This window comes from Bactrocera dorsalis, chromosome 2, assembly GCF_023373825.1.
Source record: "Bactrocera dorsalis isolate Fly_Bdor chromosome 2, ASM2337382v1, whole genome shotgun sequence".
NCBI classification, from domain to species: Eukaryota; Metazoa; Arthropoda; class Insecta; order Diptera; family Tephritidae; genus Bactrocera; species Bactrocera dorsalis.
In genome coordinates, this window is record NC_064304.1 from 9,859,713 (window position 1) to 9,880,571 (window position 20,859).

At 36.5% G+C, this 20,859-nt stretch overlaps 1 protein-coding gene across 1 annotated transcript; it reads right to left on the reverse strand.

Annotated features, from left to right (window-relative positions):
• Positions 1 to 4,620: 4,620 nt before the first annotated feature.
• On the reverse strand, positions 4,621 to 19,452 carry LOC125776529 (latent-transforming growth factor beta-binding protein 1-like). Its single transcript, XM_049449038.1, has 3 exons — positions 19,444 to 19,452; positions 19,182 to 19,353; positions 4,621 to 5,548 (listed from the first exon to the last, which is right to left on the reverse strand). Exons 1-3 carry the CDS (start codon positions 19,450 to 19,452, stop codon positions 4,668 to 4,670), a joined length of 1,062 nt encoding a protein of 353 aa, XP_049304995.1. The 3' UTR covers positions 4,621 to 4,667.
• Between the last annotated feature and the right edge of the window lie 1,407 nt (positions 19,453 to 20,859).

A 20,859-nucleotide genomic window follows, 5' to 3' on the forward strand; every position in this document is an offset into this window, starting at 1 on the left:
CAAAATTGAACAAATCTGTTCATACTTTCCTCTTGACATCATACAATACATACAAGTATATGGAATAACATACTTATTGCGTTCTACACAGTGTGGAATAAAGCACTCAATAGTCCTAACTGCTGGTTACCTAATGTATTTTCTGTTCATATATAAAATTAACTTGAGTATCTTGGTCAATACGAGTGATATCTAAAAGAAATTAAGTCAGTATACATATACCACCGTATAGTTTTCACTTGTCGCTTTTTCTGATATACGTATGTCCGGTACCAATCAACCATACATTTAAATAAATAAAAGTGTGAATTGGCTTTGTATTTGTGAGAATATATATATTTTTTATTCCTTATTTTTTAATTATTGATAATTGATGAATATGTGGTCAAAATTTCATTCGTTGTATTTAAAGCCTCCGAATCAAGTCCAGAACGCAAATCGTCACAATCCACACTACAGACTGGTGAACATTGATCGGAAGAGTCCCGGGTATAACCTTCATTGCAGCGACAATTATTACTGCCTTCGATGCATGTGGAATTGGCCGGACATCCTGCGGCACAATCCGGCTGGCATTTGTTAATCTCTGGATGGTAACCCTTTTTACATACGCAACGCCTTGGGTTAAAGTCACAAATGCCGTCCACGCAATTTTCATCACATACATAGCGACATATTTTCTGTTGTTTACCTTTAATTAACAAAATTTTACAGTCCATTTCTTTTCCGTGACCGTGTTCAATGCAAAAGAAGGTACAGATAACGATTTGAATTAGTAATAACCGTAATTTGGATTTATACATTTCGATTTCCGCTTTGCAAGTGCGTTAATGCTATGTCTAAGCGTGTTGAAAGCGTTTCAATCACTGTGCTATATAGTGTAAGTGATTTAGCTTCAAGATTTATTGAACGCATAAATTGTGAAATTGAACAGTGTTGCCATGCATAACGGTTTTATTACTTATTGGACTTTGAAATTAACAAGTAAATATGTTTTCGACATTTGTTATTATGAAAACACCGTTACAAAGGTGAACACAATAGATTATGACGTTTGTAAAAGCCTTTGGTATAAATCTCTTGCTGTTTTTAGCAGCTCAGTCTCTTATTTTTAAACCAATTTTTAGAATGACCTATTTTTTTGAATTTTTCTCTTTTGAAATCACGATTATTAAGGTGAACAAAATAGATGATAACATTTGTGTAAGCTTCTCTTACTTTTTAGGCAGCTTTTGATAATATCAGTCTCTTATTTTTATACCAGTTTTTAGAATGACATATTTTTTCTCTTTTTCTCTTTTGAAAACACGATTATATAAGCCTTTTGTATAAGCCTCTCTTACTATTTAGGCAGCTTTTGATAATATCAGTCTTTTATTTTTATACCAGTTTTTGGAAAAACATATTTTTCCGACATTTGCTCTTGTAAAACCTAGGTATGAATAAGAACTCCATACAGTATAAGCCGTCTTAATAAGCCTCTTGCTATTTTTACCAGCTCTTAGTAATATTAATTCACTGTTTTTATACCAGTTTGTTACTCGATTCGCCACTTGAAGAAGAAAAAGTTCAGGAACTTGAGCAAGAAGTTTATAAAAGGCATAAAATTTTACTCTGTAGCAATGGGAAAGAGAATTTGGCATTGGAATTTTTTTTATAAGATGAATGCGGTCTCACGTTCTGTTAGCGGCCATGATGCGAAAACTTACAACGTTTTAAAATTTTTAGCTAATCATATGTAATAGAGACTTAAAATATATACCTAGTTAAAAAACCAATAGACTTAAGGCCGAATAAAAGTAAGTTAGCAACCCTATAAGTGCAAATATTAAAAAGACGTTGGATAAAACATATATCCATAAGATGTGTATATGTTTTCTTGTAACTTAAAGAAAGCCATTGTTCTTTGTCTTGAGTTTTATAAGAGTAGTACATACATATGTACAAAAAAAAGAAAAGTGTATTTGTATGTATGTTGTATGTATTTGTATGTATGTATGTATTTTGTAAAATAAATTGCGCATACAATGTGGTTCTACATGTGTGTGTCGTGTGGTTTTTTCATACGCAAAGGCGATAAAAAATTAAATGAAAGAAATTATACTCGCGTGCCTTCGCCGCATGGAAAGCAGATAAGCCTGAAAGAATTTTCTATTTGGTGTTTCCTGTACATATATTCGTTTTGAATTCAAATGCTGACGTCATCGTTATTGAAAAAAAGCCTCCGGAAAACTTAATTAAATTCCCAGGGTAAATAATTAAAAAAAATGTATTTTGTTAAGAGACCAGGACTATCCTGGTCATACTATGCTAAATATGATTGCGATCTGTCAACCAAATTGTGTACAGCAGCTGCTTAAGTCGGTACACCTCAGTAGTGGGTAGAAGAAAAAACGTTAACTTCAGCTGCACCGAAGCTAATACAATATAACCTTCACAGGTGCATTTCTTTTAGTAACTATGTGTTCAGTTTGTATGGAAGCCATATGCTATAGTCCGATCTGCACAATTTCTTCAGAGGTTACATACATAGTTGCCTTAGAAAATAACCTGTACCAACTTTTGTGAAGATAAATTTTCAAATGTGAATGTTTTCCATACAAGAACTTGATTCCGATCGTTCAGTTTGTATGACACTTATGTGTTAAAGAGGCCCAATATCGGCAGTTCCGACAAATGAGCAGCTTCTTGAAAAGAAAATGACGTTTGCAAAATTTCAAAACGATATCTTAAAAACTGAGGGACTAGTTCGTATATATACAGACGGACAGACAGACAGACGGGCATTACTAAATCGACTCAGCTCAACATACTAATCATTTACATATACATACATATATACTTTATAGGGTCTCCGACGCTTCCTTCTGGGTGTTACAAGCTTCGCGGAAAACTTAATATACCCTGTTCAGGGTATAAAAATGAAGGATATAGTGCTTGAAAATCGTCAGGTAAGTTTTAAAGAGATGACAAGAGAGCTCAAATCTCTCGCGAGTCCGTTCGAAGGATTTTGTTGGATTATTCTGGTTTGAAACGCGTTTTTGCTCCACTCGCTTGCTTCCCGTTAAAGCTGAGTGTTTTTTTTTCAAAAAAAGTACCGTAAACAATCACTTTGGACATGATTGATCGTGCGAATTCTGATTAGCTTGCCGATGAGATATGAGTTTATGAGTTTGACATGCAAAAAAGTCAACAATTATCGGAATGGAACGAAAAACAAGCTGAAAACAGAAAAACAACGCCAAAGCCGCTCAAAAATCAAGGTGATGCTCATTGGTTTTTTAATATTCCTGGTTGGTGCATAATGAACTTGTTCCGGAGTGACAGACGGTCATTAAGGAGTTTGATTTGTCCGTATTGAGGACATCCGTTGAAAATGGCCGGAATTGTGGAAGAACAATTCATGGATTTTATGACATGACTTCTTCTCATTTTGAATTTCATCAGTTTCTTGATTTCAGGAGAGATAATTGCAGTCTCGATAAGGATATCCAAAAAACTAATTACACACTTTGAAAAGCGTCCTGTAAAACTTTGTGAAATTAGGTCAAACTATATTTCCGTAGCCCCCAAGTACGGAATATACGGAATATCGTAATGTACTAAACAAGAATTGCTCATTTTATTCCGGCCCATAATTAGGTGAATTGAATCAAATCAAGTGAGAATATTTGCAGAGACCATTGTGAATTTGCAAAAATGGAGAATATCGATTCTTAATTTTCTACAGGCACTCTATTTAAAATAATATAAGGATCATCGCGCCTTTGAAAATTTGATTGGGTTGTCTTTTCGTATTTTTAATCAAACTTCAACTTATTTCTTTATATTTACACTAATAAATAAATAAACAAATAGTAAATCCATTTTGGTCGACCAATTTTTTACCATTTTTCAGCTAGAGACATTATTCCATCAGTGTAACACTTTCATCCGTGTAAATCGAAATTTCCAGAACGCGAGCGAGCGAACCATTATTGTGCTACACGAACTGATACAGCATCGCCTCCATAAACTTCACAACTTTCATTGTGGCTTGCTCAGCATTCTTCCCTTTTTTATACAAAAATATCAAAAAATAACGAATTTCTTCATTATTTTCATTGATTTTTGAACAGCTGTGCTTTTCTTCAACTTTCCCGAATTTAATTTTTTTTTGTTACATGAAGCTTAAAATCTCACCTTTCGAACACTATATGGTATGACACAATGTGATTGGTAGTACTGTAGATATACGACTGCAACGACATCTATTAACAAAATACGAAAATACTTTCTCGACTACCAATATAATATTTTTTTAGTTTATACTCAAAATTGAACAAATCTGTTCATACTTTCCTCTTGACATCATACATACTTATATGGAATAACATACTTATTGCGTTCTACACAGTGTGGAATAAAGCGCTCAATAGTCCTAACTGCTGGTTACCTAATGTATTTTATGTTCATATATACTTGTAAAATTAACTTGAGTATCTTGGTCAATACGAGTGATATCTAAAAGAAATTAAGTCAGTATACATAAACCACCTTATAGTTTTCACTTATCGCTTTTTCTGATATACGTATGTCCGGTACCAATCAACCATACATTTAAATAAATAAAAGTGTGAATTGGCTGTGTATTTGTGAGAATATATATATTTTTTATTTCTTATTTTTTAATTATCGATAGTTGATGAATATGTGGTCAAAATTTCATCCGTTGTACTTAAAGCCTCCGAATCAATTCCAGAACGCACATCGATTAAGTGCAATATATTTTGTGTCACCTGATTCTCCTCGCTTTCCATCAATGGCTCACATTTATTGGTGTCAAAGTTAAGTGTATAGCCCTCATGACAAATGCACTGATATGGTCCAATACAATCGGCGTTGGCGCAAAGCTCTGCATCACAAATAGGCGCACACCCGCTCTGCCCCTGTACACTGTAGTCTTCATCGCATTCACACAAATTTGGCGCCTTACAGCGTCCGTGTTCACCGCAGTCGTTCATGCAGATCGGTTCACAGCCACCAGTCGTGGCGTTATTGTAACCCGCCAAACATGCGCAAGTATTCGGCGCAGCACAATATTGTGTATCATCGCAAGGTGTTTTACAAATTGGCTCACACTTAGAGTTCAATAAAGCGTATCCTTCTGCACATTCGCACACATTAGGCGCAGTACAAATCTCGCTTTCGCCACACGACGGTTCGCAAGTGGGTACACATGATCCACCGATGAATTCGTAGCCTTTATTGCACATACACGATTGTAATTGCATATTACAGATGCCATTCGAGCAATTGACGGGACACTGGAGTTTACGGCATACCTTCTGCACCACACCATCCACCAGCTGAATATTGCAAGTGTACACAGCGGCGTCCATTGTAAGCGGAACGGCGATCATTAGACCCAAGAAGAGTAGTAGGCGTAGGCGTGGCATTTTACTTTGATTATTAATAAATTGACAATAATGTTGTTTATTTAGTTGGCGTTCCTCACGATCAGAAAGCTGTTGAGTAACTAAATTGTGGAAATTTGCTTTGTGACTTTCTGTACAAATTTATTGATAAGAGCTTACGCAGAGCGTTGGAAGTATTTGCCAAGCTCAAGCCGGGTGTGTTTCCTTTATGTGTATTAGTGCCTTTGTAGATAAGCGTATGATTCAGATTATAAATTATGTACATATGGTATAGTCTTCTTGTAGTAAACCAGTGTGAAAATCTAATATAATTGGATCATAACTGGTATATTTCAGCTGTGCGCTTGAATTGAGTCGATTCAATCCAAGAGTGGCTTGCAGTGTATATACTATGGATTATGAAAGTATATAAAATACACAATAATGCGCTGGCCGACTAAGTAGCCCGATCTGAGCCGGCTTCCAGATGGATGGGACCAGAACCATGCATTGCGGTGGGGTTCCATATCATAAAGAAGTTTCTCCGCATGGAGGAGAGAGTGGATAGAGAACGGCACTGGTGGCAGGCATCAAAAATCTGCCATGCCAAGCTACTACTGAGAGGTTACAACCTGGCAAGATTTAAAGATATGATGAAATTCCCCGGAGACACTGCAGGCTCAGAAAGCACTTGCCCAACATACAACTCCAGAACACCTGATTCTAGATTGCCCAAGAATTTGTAGAAGAAGGCTCAAGGCTCTAAGATCTATTTACGTGAACAGGGATCGCATCAGCTCAGTCGCGCCCAGCAAGGCCATATGTGATATAGGTGAGGGCACAATAGACCATGGGTTGCTGTGCAAAACCTCAATTGTTTTCTATTTTCTAATTATATAAGATGCAGAAAGTATTTCGAGACGATCGGATTTCTAAACATTGCGTCTACAGCAATTTGTAAGTCAGTGCACAGTCACCTGACATACGAGATGGGACTTCTGGGGACTATTTAGTTCATAAAAAAACTCACTCAAGGGATTAAATGGTTTTCTGGTCAAAGACTCGAATAAAAATATAAGTTCTTAGCTAAAATCGGGAAAATTAAGTATTTTTCACTATCCAATACTAAAAGAGGTGATCAGCACGCTCAAATATTAAATTTCATATTAAGAACATCCCTAATATAAGAATATAATATGTATTGAACTTTAATGTCGCAGCTACTCATCGCTCGTTGAAGCGATAAGCAGAGCGGCGAGGTTTCGCATATATTCGAATTGTATGTAAATGGTGATAAGAGAGGCTGGCTAATTTTAAGTGGAATTTTATTACTTAAATTTTTTCGAATTTAACAATAGAAAAAAATAATAAAAAATAATAACAATAATCAATAAAACTCAATATCAGCTATAGCAGTAGAAAAATTTGAGGTCACCGTCATAATAGTCTGCATTTTGTAGTTCCTTTTCGCTTTCCAATCCCAAAAAGGATTCATCGTCACTACTTTGGTCTCCCAACTTCGAAACATTAATATCTCCAGCACATTACTTTATGCAGCTCTTAGTGTTCAAGCAATTGCATTACCTTATGTCGATTAAAGGTATTTGCATACTTTGAGCGTGCTTTAATAAGATCTACTTGCGAATTGACCTCTTTGCGTAGAGCATTTCTGTGTTTTTCCTGCTTCGTATTCGCAAACAGTAAAAGGTTATCTTAAGTTTTTGTCAAACAGTGCTTGAGTCATAAACATGTTTGCTCAGATTTTCGCAAAATGTTTGCAATATTTCGTTCGTACCATTGCCGGTTCTACCTTCGACTCCAATGTGTTGACCTATATTTGCTTTCTTTTATCAGAATACAACTTTTTGAGTTTGGAATACTAATGAGTGGGTAGAACGTAATCGAAATCAGATATTAAATAAGAACAATTTGCGAAAAATACAAATCTACATATATTCACAAAAATAGGTTAACGTGAAAAAACTAAAGAAAAGGGTCATATAAGAGCATTGTTGTTGGAAAATATTTATTATGCGAGTATATACATATGTATGTATTCCTTGCTGTAAAATATAAAACTTCATGTATTTTAAATTTAAAATACAATCAGTTATGGAGGAGAAAGTAAAGGAGGATAGCCGAAGTTGAAACAAAAACATTGACGGAACTATCTAACTAATTTACGAAGAGCATACTGTTTTAAGGTCTCATATACATGCTTTTGACTTACCTACTTATGTTATACCTATGAGCCCATGGTAATGCCAGTGTCATCTGACGTTTCTTTTTTATTAAAAAGAAAGTAATATTTTATTGTTGAGAGCTTGTTGGTGACAGACGATATAATATTGAAATATTTATGAATATTTGCATGTGTGAATTTTTCATAAGATTTGGCCCATGTTTGAACCCGGGAAGGTTTCGGAGTCCTAAAATCCATATAGTACGAGGAAAAGCTCTCACTAATTCTATCCTGGCAGACCTGAACCCATTATTCTAACTTTTGATTCCTCACATAAGAAAAAACAGATCTTTACAGTTTTACGAGGCCAGAAGGATAAGCTCATTCACTTAAAAGGAGATTTGTTATCAAATTATTTAATCCAAAAACAGAATTGTAATATTTATCAACTGATGGCAATGAGGAGGTTTCTTTGTATTATACTTTTTTGATACATATGTACATGTCCTTTTGAAAATGTTTGGTGGGGAGTCTCCTATAAAGGCGTTACAATTTTTCTATTCTATGAAAAAGGGGTTAAAACTGGGGCAAAAGTGTACCACATACCATAAGGATGTTTTAGAAGACGCTGTAAAGCTTAAGCAATACTTTCTACGATGTAGAGTACTGGATCTTCCAGTCAGATTCAGAACCGGCTTACAAGACAAAAATATACATATCAACATTCTTGAATTCATAGCGGCAGATGATGGTGCTCAGAAAGTTCAGTTTTGAAACCATTGGACTACTGTGTTTAACCAGAGTTGGAGAACATGACCTGTGGATTATCCAACAGAAATTTCGAGAGTCCCAAAACATCATTGGTTCAAACAGCGTCGTCAATACCAGTAGAAACTGTTCGTGCTGCTATTGATCAATGGTCGATTTGTTTGAGTGCTTGTGTGAAAACCATACGTGACGATTTCGAGCAGTAATAAATAGATTTAACTTTATGAAACAATATGTTATATTTTATTTTTTTAACGGCCCGAACTTGTAACAGAACTTATGCCACGACAATATAGATGGCCGTAGATAGACCTGCCCGATGGCACTTTGAAGTGAGTTACAAAGTCAACCAAAATTGGGTCAAAATCGAGACTTGAATGCACCTATAAATTGCTATAAATACTATAACTAAGTCACAGATCATGCTATAAAACTTGATGAAGAGGATAATAGCAAGAGTTGGGCTATCAGTAGTTCTAGTAGTCGAAGTCCGATCCCTGTCTTGAAGAACAGCTATTGAATCTAACCTATCATAGCAAGAAGAAAGAGATAAAAAACAGTAATAAAATTTTATCAATATTTCTAGCAAAAACTAGAGTTCATCAAAGGCAAGAAAGTAAGCATTTGAACCAAACTACCTATACACTATGAATACTAGTGTAAATAAATATTTAAAAATTTGAAAAATAAAATAAATTTGTAGTAAAATAAAACCCATTGGAAATGAAAGATGAAATGACAAAATTTAAGGGGAAAATGATTTACAGGCGATCTGAGGTTGAGAGGAGCAAGGGTTGCGCGTGGTTGAATTTTTAAGGGTTAAGTATGGTTTAACTCGATTTCCGGCGCAACTACGAGTCTTACAGAAAAAAATTGTATGGAAGAGTTGCAGGTAATAACAAGTGTTATATATTCTAAATAGAGACTTGGTCCACATAACCTTAAAATTTATGTGAAAAATTCACATAACTAAGCTTTGAATTTTTTTGGTTTATTTTTAAAAGCTGCTGCACTAGTTCACTTCACTCTGTATAAATGCAGTTGACGTTTGCTCCTTCCACGTCACTTTACTGTGAAAACGCGCTTTTAGATATTTTAAAATCGCAACCAACAGTGAGCAAGATTGACAGGCAACACTTAATCCGCCCATTAACGCCTTTAAACTGTGTAATGTTGTTGACAAACACTTATCAACAGCATCAGCCTCTTCATCAGCTCGCCATAAATTTACATGTGTACGTACAGCGAGTGCTGTAATCTTGTGTACACGTCAGATTTGCAACTCAATTAAGTTGCACCTTATAACGAAATTCAATTTCCAGCGCAACAAAAAAATCCAAATAAATATCATTTATAACACAACAGCTGGCGGGTTGTTGAAATGAAAAATATTGCATTGCTTTGGTGCCGCTTGTTGTGCAGCGTGGGCGTTTGATTCCCGGTACCTGCTGGCGCCGCCGCCAAACGCCGAGGTGGCAATTTATAATGACAAGACGACGGCGAAACTGTTGGCATGACATTCAGCCGTTGAACCGGATTGTGGCGCGTGCCCGGCGCACTGTGAGCAACGCCGAGCAAACTGCGCGCAAGCGTTTAACCATTCAAAGCTAATGAATGCGCGGCTTGGCTTATGGCGGCAGGCCGCACATGCGCGTACAAATACACGGTATGTTTGTGTGGCAGTGCAGTGTGTATGCGGATTTGGCGCGGCTGGTAAGTCACATATCTTTATACATTTTTTATTTATATTTTTTTTAATTTTTGTGCGCTTAATGTGTGGGTGCTTGTATGTGTGTATCTCACAGCCAAGCATTCCCATGAGCTTATGACTTTATTAATAAATTCTCTTTTGTATGCAATGAATATTTTATTGCTGCACAATTTGTTGGCAATATAATTTCGGTGGCGCCACAATGTCTAATGCTTTGATAGTGATCGTTTGATTAAGCGCTGATGGCTATAGGAGCGCACACATACAGCTGCACATGTAGCACGTCGATCGTGTTGAATTCGAAACGAGCTTAATATTAGCAATTCAATTTACTGCTTTATTTCTAATCGAAAAGCGTTAGAAGAAAAAGATTTTGACTTATGCTAAGTAGTGTGTGGGTGGACTAAGCAAATATTGTGATATATGTATAAATATTTACCGTAAAACAGCAGGAAACTCATTGATGTGGAGAACGATGCTGTGTGTTAATTTATTATTGACTGAAGGCAAAGGCATTGTGACCTTCGTTGAATTTATGACGGTTCATATGGCATGGCAAATTGATTTATCGCTGGCAGTCATGTATGAGAAATTGAGAAAAAAGCGCAATAAAATATCCAAATTGCAATATAGTTATTATTAATAATATTGCGGGTATCGATACATATGAGTGCTTATGAGTCAAAGTTATTCGAGTTCAATCTGTTCAATAAAGAGTTGTCCTTTAACCGCCAAATTTGTAATCTCTTAGGTTTCTTTGCTATTATTATATTTTAGAAATATTAGGCACATTTCACAAAACACATTAAAAAAAGAAAAAAACTTACACTTTGACTGCACCAAAGGCACAATACTACTTCCTTCATTCTTCAGTATCTTTATTGATCAGCCATTTCGACACAAAAAACGTTAGGTCAATGTGCAATTCTCACCCATTAATCTTATGGCAGCCATATGCTATGGTGCATAAAATATCATTGACTAACGCCATCAGCATGTTTAGTAAAGAAAAGCTCACATTAAGGAGCTGGATCCTACATATATGAGGTTTTGAAAGATCGGTTAAGTCTTGTGAATACTCTGAACTTATACTGAAAAAAATATAACCATCGCTCCATTGACTGCGGTACTGATTGTTGCAAATGCACAAAGCACCATAAATCTTCCATAGAATTTTCTTGTCGAAAACTCGTTACGCTGACTCATCAATTGTTCCCACCGTCCATGCCTCCGCACCATATAGCAGGACGGGGATGATGAGTGACTTGTTGAGTTTAGTCTTAGTTCGTCGAGGGAGGACTTTGCTTCTCAATTGCTCAATTACTCAGTCCGAAGTAGCGCCTGTTGGAAAGAGTTTTTCTGCTTCGGATTTCGAGGCTGCAGTTGTTGTTGGTGTTGAAGCTGGTTCCAAAATAGACGAAATTACCTACAACTTCGAAGTAATGCAACAGTTGCAACAATGACGTGGGAGCCTAGTCGTGCGAGTGCGACGACTGTTTGATGACAAGAGATATTTCGTCTTGCCCTCGTTCACCATCAGACTCATTTGCTTCGCTGTCTTATCCATTCTAGAGAAAGAAGAACTAACGGCGCGGTAGTTAAGGCCGATGACATCAATATCATCAGCATATACCAGCAGCTCCATACTCTTGTAGAAGATTGTACCTTCTATATTTAGCTCTGCGGCTCGTATTATTTTTTCCAGCAACAGGTTGAAGAGGTCACACGACAGGCAGTCCTCGGAGAGGTCCTTTCCGATCTTGAAGGAGCTTTTGGCGTTGCTCAACGTCAGTTTACACAGCCGTATTAGCTTTGCGGGGATACCAATTTCAGACATAACGGCATGAAGGCAAAGTTATGTTGTGTTTCGATCTTGCTTTCAAGGGTTTTTTCGAAGACTTGGCGCATGGTGAAAATCTGGTCGATTTTAAATTTTCCAGGTATAAAGCCATATGATAAGGTCCAATCAATTTGTTCACGTTGGGCTTCAGTCTTTTACACATTACGCTTCGATATTAAAGAGGCTTATCCCACGGTAATTGGCGCAGATTGTATGGTTCACCTTTTTGTGGATTGAGCACAGTTCACTAAGATTCCAATCGCTAGGCATGCTTTCATTCGACCATATTTTGCAAATAAGCTGATGCATGCACCTTATCAGCTCTTCGCCTCCGTATTTGAATAGCGCGGCCTGTATTTTATCGGCTCCTGCCGCTTTGTGGTACTTCTTTGGGTAATTGCTGCTCGAACCTCATTATAGTCGAGCAATAGAACATCTACTTGTAATCCATCGTCATTGGGCTGCATGGAAATACTTATATTATGTATGTATTTATTAAATATTCAAAGAAATATGCCAAAAATAAGGAACAGACACTTAGCTGTTTTCTTTTGTTTATTTACTTTTTCAGAACATGGAGCTCCAAATTCTGAATAGCCCTTGGCAACAGAACAATTTACGATCAAAACTGGAGCAAAGTTCTTTCGATGAACTACTTGAGAATTTAAATCGTGCTTGGAGATATGTATTCCCTAAAACAATGCCAACGCGAGCTTTCATATCTTTATAAACATACAAGCATACCTACATATATGTGGTATATCTGAACCTCTTGGCGTTGCTAGGTCGTGTTCTTTTAATTGTTCACACATTATTACCTACCTAAAATCGTTGTACACCAATAAATATTGCGGTGGAATATTCAAAGCATTTTTTTATATACGCAAACTTTTAAAACATACATATGTACATACCCTCATAAATAAAGGTAGACCAGCGACTCGTGTTAAATTCGCATACAATTTGCACGCATGCGCGTCGTCATGTGGTTTCAAGTAGACAATGTTCAGCCAAGTCAACACAACATACATACAAACATATAAAGCGTCATTGACATATTTTCGAGAAAAGATCAAAACACCGGACGAAAAAATAGCTCATTCATGAATTTTCCGGCAAATGAATCAATTAAAAATGCAGCTCACATTTTGGAATTTTGCGGCTGAACGACGGTAGCGACAGCGAACAAGGGCCAATAAGCAAATAAGACCAAAGCGCTTAACGTGAGACTGAAGTCATACACGAGTGACCAATTTCAATTTCCAAGTGTTAATGATTTGATGGCGCACACGTAGGCCCGGGAATAGTGGCACACGAACGAGTATCTTACCCACATACCTACAGGTATGGTACTTACATAGGTTAGTGCTTGTAGAATGTCGTAAAAACTGGAGCAAAAATGTTGAAAAACCGAAATGAAACAGGGAAATGTTCTGAAAGCTTTCAAATCAGTTTACAGCATGTTTGGAGCATTCAAAAAAGCAAAAAACAAAAACAAAAATTAAATAAAATGAAATAAAAGTAAGCCACAAAGGCACCGTTAAAGACGCGCGTCAACTTAAAATGGATCAACGAATTAAATGCATCGATAACATAAAATAGTATTTGGAACACGGTATATATATACATATGTATATACATTTGTAAATATGTACTATATCTTGAACATGGGTATATGTGTAGAACGGTGAATATGCATGCTTAAGTGTTGGAACCCGTGTACTAATGCCGAGGTAATGTTAGGCATGAATGTTGCACACCGATTGTTTGATTGAAAGAATATACTTTTGCTTTTCACTTTTTTTATACAGGTCTTTGAGATACAGTTCTTAAGGACTTGGGTCAAACGAAACGGGTTTTCTCGATTTCCGGCTAAACTACGAGTGTTATTGAAAAAAAATATATGGCACTGTTGTAGGCAATGAACACTTTATACTAGGCAATAATATACTTTTTTTTACAATAAAATTTTTGAAAATAAATTTTTTTAATGCATTTAAAGATAAAAAAAAAATCGAGGCTGTTTTCTTCTTTAATTGCTAGTGTTTTTTACGTGGCGGCTCCCAAACGCTGAGGAGGGATAGTTCGCCTTCTCACTTTAGCTCGCCTTCAAATGGGTGTTTTTTGGCTACCCAGAGGATACTTGGTCAAAGACCGGTAGTCATAAGTTGCTTGATCCATATGTAAAAGAATCGTTTGTGGCAACTGCCATGTGAATGGCGCTCATAGAACTTTCCTCAATCAATTAGATATCTTAAAATATTAGACATGTAAGCTAGAAATGAAATCGATGTAAGCGGGACCTATCGATTCAACATGCTCATAGTTTCTGTTCATAAAAAATACTTCGAAACATTGTTTAACCAGCCCACGCACCGTCTCATTGGATATTGGCCCCATATATTACGATGGCGTAGTTTATTGTTTAATATTTTATGGATGAAGCAAGGTGAGGATTTTTTTGTTAAGCAAACACATCAATATTTTATATTCTCAAAGAACACTTGCATTTTAAAGATCGATTTGAACATATTCTTCAGCTTCGACAGAAATTTAATCCACCGATTTTAGTAAAAATAAATTATTTAATAATTTAAGGTATTAGATATAAACAGGTGACCTGTGTATAGGTACCCTGTTTATGTATCCTGTTTTTGACAGATCACGCGTTAGTTATGTCCAGCTGTCATCTTATGTTTGTTCTCTATTGTTCGCAGCAACTCCGAGTGACGTATGGAATGGTTTGGCGCATTTTACTTCGAGATCTTAAATTGAAAGCTTACAAAATATAGCTTGCGAAGACTTGACCTAAGCGACATTGCTTCACTCTATGGGCTTTTGGACAGTTCCAAGAAGATATGTAAACAAGCAAAATTGTCGCATTTGGTACGAAGAGCAACATAAAGAGATTAAAGGACTGTCATTTCATCCAGAAAAAACAATGATTTGGTGTGGTTTGTAGGCCGGTGGGATTATCGGTCCATATTTTTTCAAAAATTATGCCGGTGAGAACGTAACCTTCAATGTCAAATGATGTCTTAAATTGAATCTCGTGTTCTCGGCGATATTTGGTTTCAACAAGTCGGCGCCACTTCACACACATCGCATCAATCAATGGATTTACTGAGAGAGCACTTCGGTTAGCAGAAAATATAACCTTTTTTGGTTGGTCGACTGGCCACTAATATCGTGTGATATCACACAGTTAGACTCATTTCTGTGGGAATATGTAAAGTCCAAAGTCTATGCGGACTATGCCGCTTCGGTCTTGGAGCAAAACATTCCGCGTGTCATTCGCTAGTTACTAGTCGAAATGCTCAAACGAGTCATAGAAAATCGGAGTCAGGAGATGGATCAACTGACACGTAGTCGCGGCCATCATTTGTAAGAGATAATCTTAAAAAAATAAATGTCAAATAATGTTTTTCAAATGATAATAAACAGTCCCCATTCAATTTGAAATTTCTGTGTTTTTTCTTTAAAAGAGTAGGGAAGCTGGAAATTAGTCACCCTGTAGAACATAAATATTATATTTGAAGTCAAATAATTAAGTTTTTCCGCTATCTAAGCAATTAACTTTATTTGCACCGAGCAGTTTCCTAACGGTATCTAACGAGTCTTTATTTATTAATAAAAATAATTAATAATCAGTATTTAGTTACTGCTAGCGAAAATTCTCGGCTCGTTTACTAACCATGCAAGAATGTATTTAATTACGCGACGTGTATCGAGTTGTCGTTTTTTGCCGATGGATCATCGCTGTGAACTAATAACCTTCAAACCGTACGACATCTTCAATCACGCACATGCCATGCAACTCTTCCTGATTATCGACACCAACAACAACAGCAACTACTACTTCATTTGGCATATAAACTGAGCATGCGACCATCGGCAGCACCCGCGCCAACGACCTTCGCGCGACACACAAACAACGGCCGTGCAAGTAAGCGCCTCGCCAGCGCCACCAAAGCGAGGGTCGGGGCAAATAATCAGTTTTGACTAAATATTGTGCGTTTTGCTGTTCGTTTGCATGAGAAAAAACAGTAAACTGTGTGCATTGAAGAGGAAGCAATTATTTATGGTTGGGCAAAAATATGTGTGCTGATGTAGGAAAAAATTAAATAGACTTCGAAAAAAACTTTGAAAAAAAAGTATGCATGCATAAATGATTTGTGTGAAAAAGTTTAGCTACAAGAACAACAACAGCTGTATATACCATTAAATAATTAGTAGAGACATGCAGCAAATATTTAAGCGAAGCAACAATTAACAACAAACATAATAGTTTTGCTCTTCAACTTGGTGGCCACACTTACAAACATACATACACACATGTACTTAAATATATGTACGTATAATAAATATTTTATAATAAATATTCAACGCGCTGACAAGTGCATAAATGCTCATGTTTACCTGCAGCAGCGTAAAAAATTGGCATGAAATCCAATTGAAGCGCAGCAATGAAATATTGAATTGATGCAAAGAGATATTTGTCTAAGCAATTACACTGGAGAGCAAAATTGTGTTTTAGAAATTTTATTGTTGCATTTAAATAATTAAATAAACATTTGTGAAAATATTTTAGCTTTCTCCAAAAATGCTACAAAGGGTCTTAGAAATGGGTAATGATTAAGTTGGTACATTTTTGCAGAGAAAAGTTTTACTACTGCTGTTCCTCAAAAAATTCGAGCTATATTAAATAAAATTATATTTCTTAATGCAGTTTGAGACACATAGTAGCTCAGTGCGTTGTGTACGTGATCCTCAAGCGAAGAGTCTTTGGTGTGTATTTTGGCTAAGACAATATATGAAAAAGTGGCGATATTCAGAGTACATTTGTCACTGGAAAAGACTTCTACAAGCTTCAACTAAAACATAAAACTTGTATTAAGTGTTGTTATAGCGCCAGAAATTATTTCAAAAATAATTTTGAAGAATTTTAGTTGAGAGTGCTTAGTGGAATAGAAAATACTTGCAACATCTTGTTAAGTAGATCAAAGTGCCGCGTGGTAAGAAAAATCTTGTACTTGTAGAGCATTGTACTTATATGATCACAAAACTTTAATAAATAATAGGCCTCGGTCGCCTGAAGAGGGCTTATTAAGCTTAGTCGATTGAGCCATGTCCGTCTGAGATCTCCTCTGTATATGCGCGTAGTAATCCCTCAGCCTTTGAGACATCGAAATTTTTGCACTCGTTTTTTCCTCCCCAAAAAGTTGCTAATTTTTCGAGATGTGATCATTATAAAATATAACTGTCGTATAAACTGACGGATAACAAGTAAGGAAGGGCTAAGTTCGGCAACCGAGTATTTCATACACTTGCAATTTTCAGGAATCAAAGTTCTTAAGGTGTCAAAAGTCAACGAGAGGATCGGAATGCATGCATTATGTAACATGTGGAAGTTGGGTTAATATCGACCCGATTTGATCTATTTTTGCCAATACCACATATTATTAACATGCCATATACTAAAAAGTTTTCACTGGGTTTCTTTGAGGCACCTCACATATGGATGTTCCAAAATAAATCTTATAGGTAGAACACGCTCTCGGAACTTCGAAAATCTTTATATTACGTATAATGGGGCTTAGTGATTGATTGGCCATTTTTTATATACAGATATTATCAAAAGAGGGTTCTTTCTCTCTAAATTTCCTAGTATAATAGTAAATATCATACACGGACCGATATTTTCGGTCAAAAGTAAACTATAGATTCTGGGGTCCACATATTCGGTACCTACGGGCTTGAAAATGTTTTGTTGAATTTGTAAAATTTTTGGTCATAAGGTGGCGAGATATGTGATTTCACCAAAAAGCGAATTGTGCCACGCCCATTGTTAAATTTTCACACTGACTCCCATTAAGTCCTTTCATATCATCTCTGGTCTAAACTTTTTTGTCTGTGACGATAAATCGATAATTTAGATTTATCGCACCTTTTGTAGTTTATAACAGTACCGTAATATGAGGAGTGAGCGAGGTTATCTTCCGCTTCAATCCATCGGTAGAAGTTCTTATAATATTTTCGCTAAGCGAATTTGAGCGTTGCAGTGATCCGATTATGCCCATCTACGAACTTGAACATACATATCAAGTTTCATCAAGATATCTAAATTTTTACTCAAGTTTTTGTTTGCACGGGTGGAAGGACGGATGGACAGACAACAGTCACCAGGATTTCAACTCATCACTTCATCCTGATCATTTATATATATATAACCCCATATCCATCTCGCTTAGTTTTAGATGACGGTACAGCCGCTAGGTATTGTCCAAGGCTATGAAACAAGCGCAGATTGAGAATTGTTCAGCTAGGATCACTATATCATAACTGACATACAAACTGAGAGACCAAAATCAAAGTCAAGTATTGAAAGTTATTTTATTGGACAAGATGTCTTCAACAAATTTTATTTGCATTATTGTCCAAAGCAATGGTACAATCTCCGAAAAAATTGTTCAGATCAGACAGCTATACCATAAATGTGGCCTTCTAACTGGCCGATCAAAACAAAAATAAAGATTTTTATACCTTTCATACTACTCTATACTCCTTTTCTATATTACAATTTCCAGGAAGACAAAGTTAACGTTTTTTCTTGTCATTATATTCTGCTTGAAAATTTTGTTTTACCTTGACATAGACATTTTGGGCAAAACAGTCTAATATAATTGGCGAATCGAACACATCTATAATTATTAAGCTTAATATAGACTAAGCATTGCTTTACCGTTTTTATACCCCAAGAAACCATTATTTCGTATTATCGTATTTGTTAAATCTCATACTCACAAAATATAGCAAGCCTACATTCTACGTCCCGAATTCCTATGATTGACAAGTATATATGCTAAACAATTTATCGTTAGTGTATTCATACATTTGCTCATTGATATCTATATATAGCTACATATCGATTCTTTTATTTAACTATTCTGTCAAGCAAATATTTTGGTAGTTAAAATTGTTTAACAACTACAACAATAATAAACTATGCAATTAATTAGAAAAGTGTGCGAATATCGAAAAAATATGCTTAAAGTTAAGCCGCTCTTTGTTGTTTGCACAAACAGACATACATACATACATATGCCGAGTCAAAGAGTCAAATCAAATATTTACTTCACAAATTTTTTGTGTTTGCAAATTTTGCAAGCTTCATCAAGGCTATCATCACTGCTCATTCAACGTGTCCATCCGAGCGTCATCGCAAACGTCGTCACCCTCATCGACGACGGCACGGTAATTGAAAAACATCAGCGCCGCGCTTACCGTTAACGTCAACAGCGACAGTCACTGACACTGCCGCAGCCACCAGAGTCACAGCTAAAGCCATCGCTACTTCCACCACACCATTGTCAGTGGCACCGCCTCCGAGCGCTGTGTGCTTCGTTGGCGGTGCGAACGCTGCCGCCGGCGCTAGTTGCCACCTCCAAATTAATTGCTGTAAATATGTATTTATATTTGTATTTATATTTATAGTAACTCAATCATCCATTCGTTCGCGGTAATTTTATTTATTCATGTTACTTACTTTACTCATTATGTGGGTATGCTCAATTGTAAGTGCCGTGTGTGCCATTCAATGGTGGCCAAGGTGCATGACTCGCCATTCAATTGCGCCGTTAATTCATCTGATTAGTTTTCATAAATAATTTTCAATACGCATTTTTTGCACACATTTCTTATTTACTTAATTTATTGATATGGGTAGTTGTTGATCTCTTAAGTGTAATCGTATTTATAAACATTTTATATGGCATTGGTTGGAAATCGAAGGCAAGGGTTTTGTGAGTAGTTCAAAGTGTCGTGTGCAGTAAAGACTCATGCATCTACTGACAATATTTCATATTAATTGATACTTCTTTGTTGTTTGGTCGAACGCACTGATAGAGATCTTGCTACAGTTTAATATGATTTATCCGATTATTTATAATTGCATATACCATACTAAACTGAGCTCCGTCAGGATCGGAAATAACCTCTCCGAGCCGTGAAGCCGAAATGAGGTTTCGGACCAGACGACTGCCTATCTTCAATCAACTCCTTGAGAAACTAATTCGAGTTGCAGATCTGAATAGAGAAGGTACAATCTTCGAAAAGAGTGTACAGCTGCTGGCGTACGCCGATTGTATTGATCCCATTGCAATCAAAAGACCCGCAGTTAGTTCTGCTTTATCCAGACTGGAAAAGGAAGCGAAGTAAATGGGTTAGGTAGTGACCGAGGGCAAGACGAAATATCTTCTGTCATCAAACAACCACCCGTCGCACTCAAGAGTAACACCTTTACTCTAAGACCAGGTGGAGAAAGACCTGGCTACACTTGCACACAAAAAATGAAAGCACCTGGCCTCGGATTTGACTCAGACTTTGATTTTGGACGGAAGTTTTTGTATTGGCTTGAACTTAGGGCTGGGGGTCGACTCATTTCATCGTCTGTGTACTATGTGGGAGTGACTGCAAAATTGGCTGGAGGGTTAATGCTGAGACTGAAATCCAAGCTGGCATTGGAGTACATTTCTTTGTTGTCATCGTTAAGTTGATGTGGTAGGTGTAGGTTGAGAGCACTACCTTTTTGGGCTGGTTGGCTCTGAACGCGTTGCTCGTAAGGGTGTGCGTCTTGGGTTGTTAACAGAGATAGCCTTGGGAGCATTAAAGGCGACTACCGGAAGTTGGATATCGGCTCCTAATGGAGACTTAATGTCATGAATAACGTAAAAAAAAAAAACAGAAATGGATTTGGATTGATTTAAGTCATAATCGAACTTAAGTTTGCTAGCTTCATGGTGAGATCGGTCTTCGGCGGTTAGTTTCTCTCATCCATAATGTTCCTAATTTTTCCATAATAACAGGCAGCCATTTACTTAGAAGTGTTTTGTGTTAATATTGTGAGTTGCCTGATTGCAACATTAGAGTTGCCAATTCCAGAAATATAAAAGGCAACCTATGC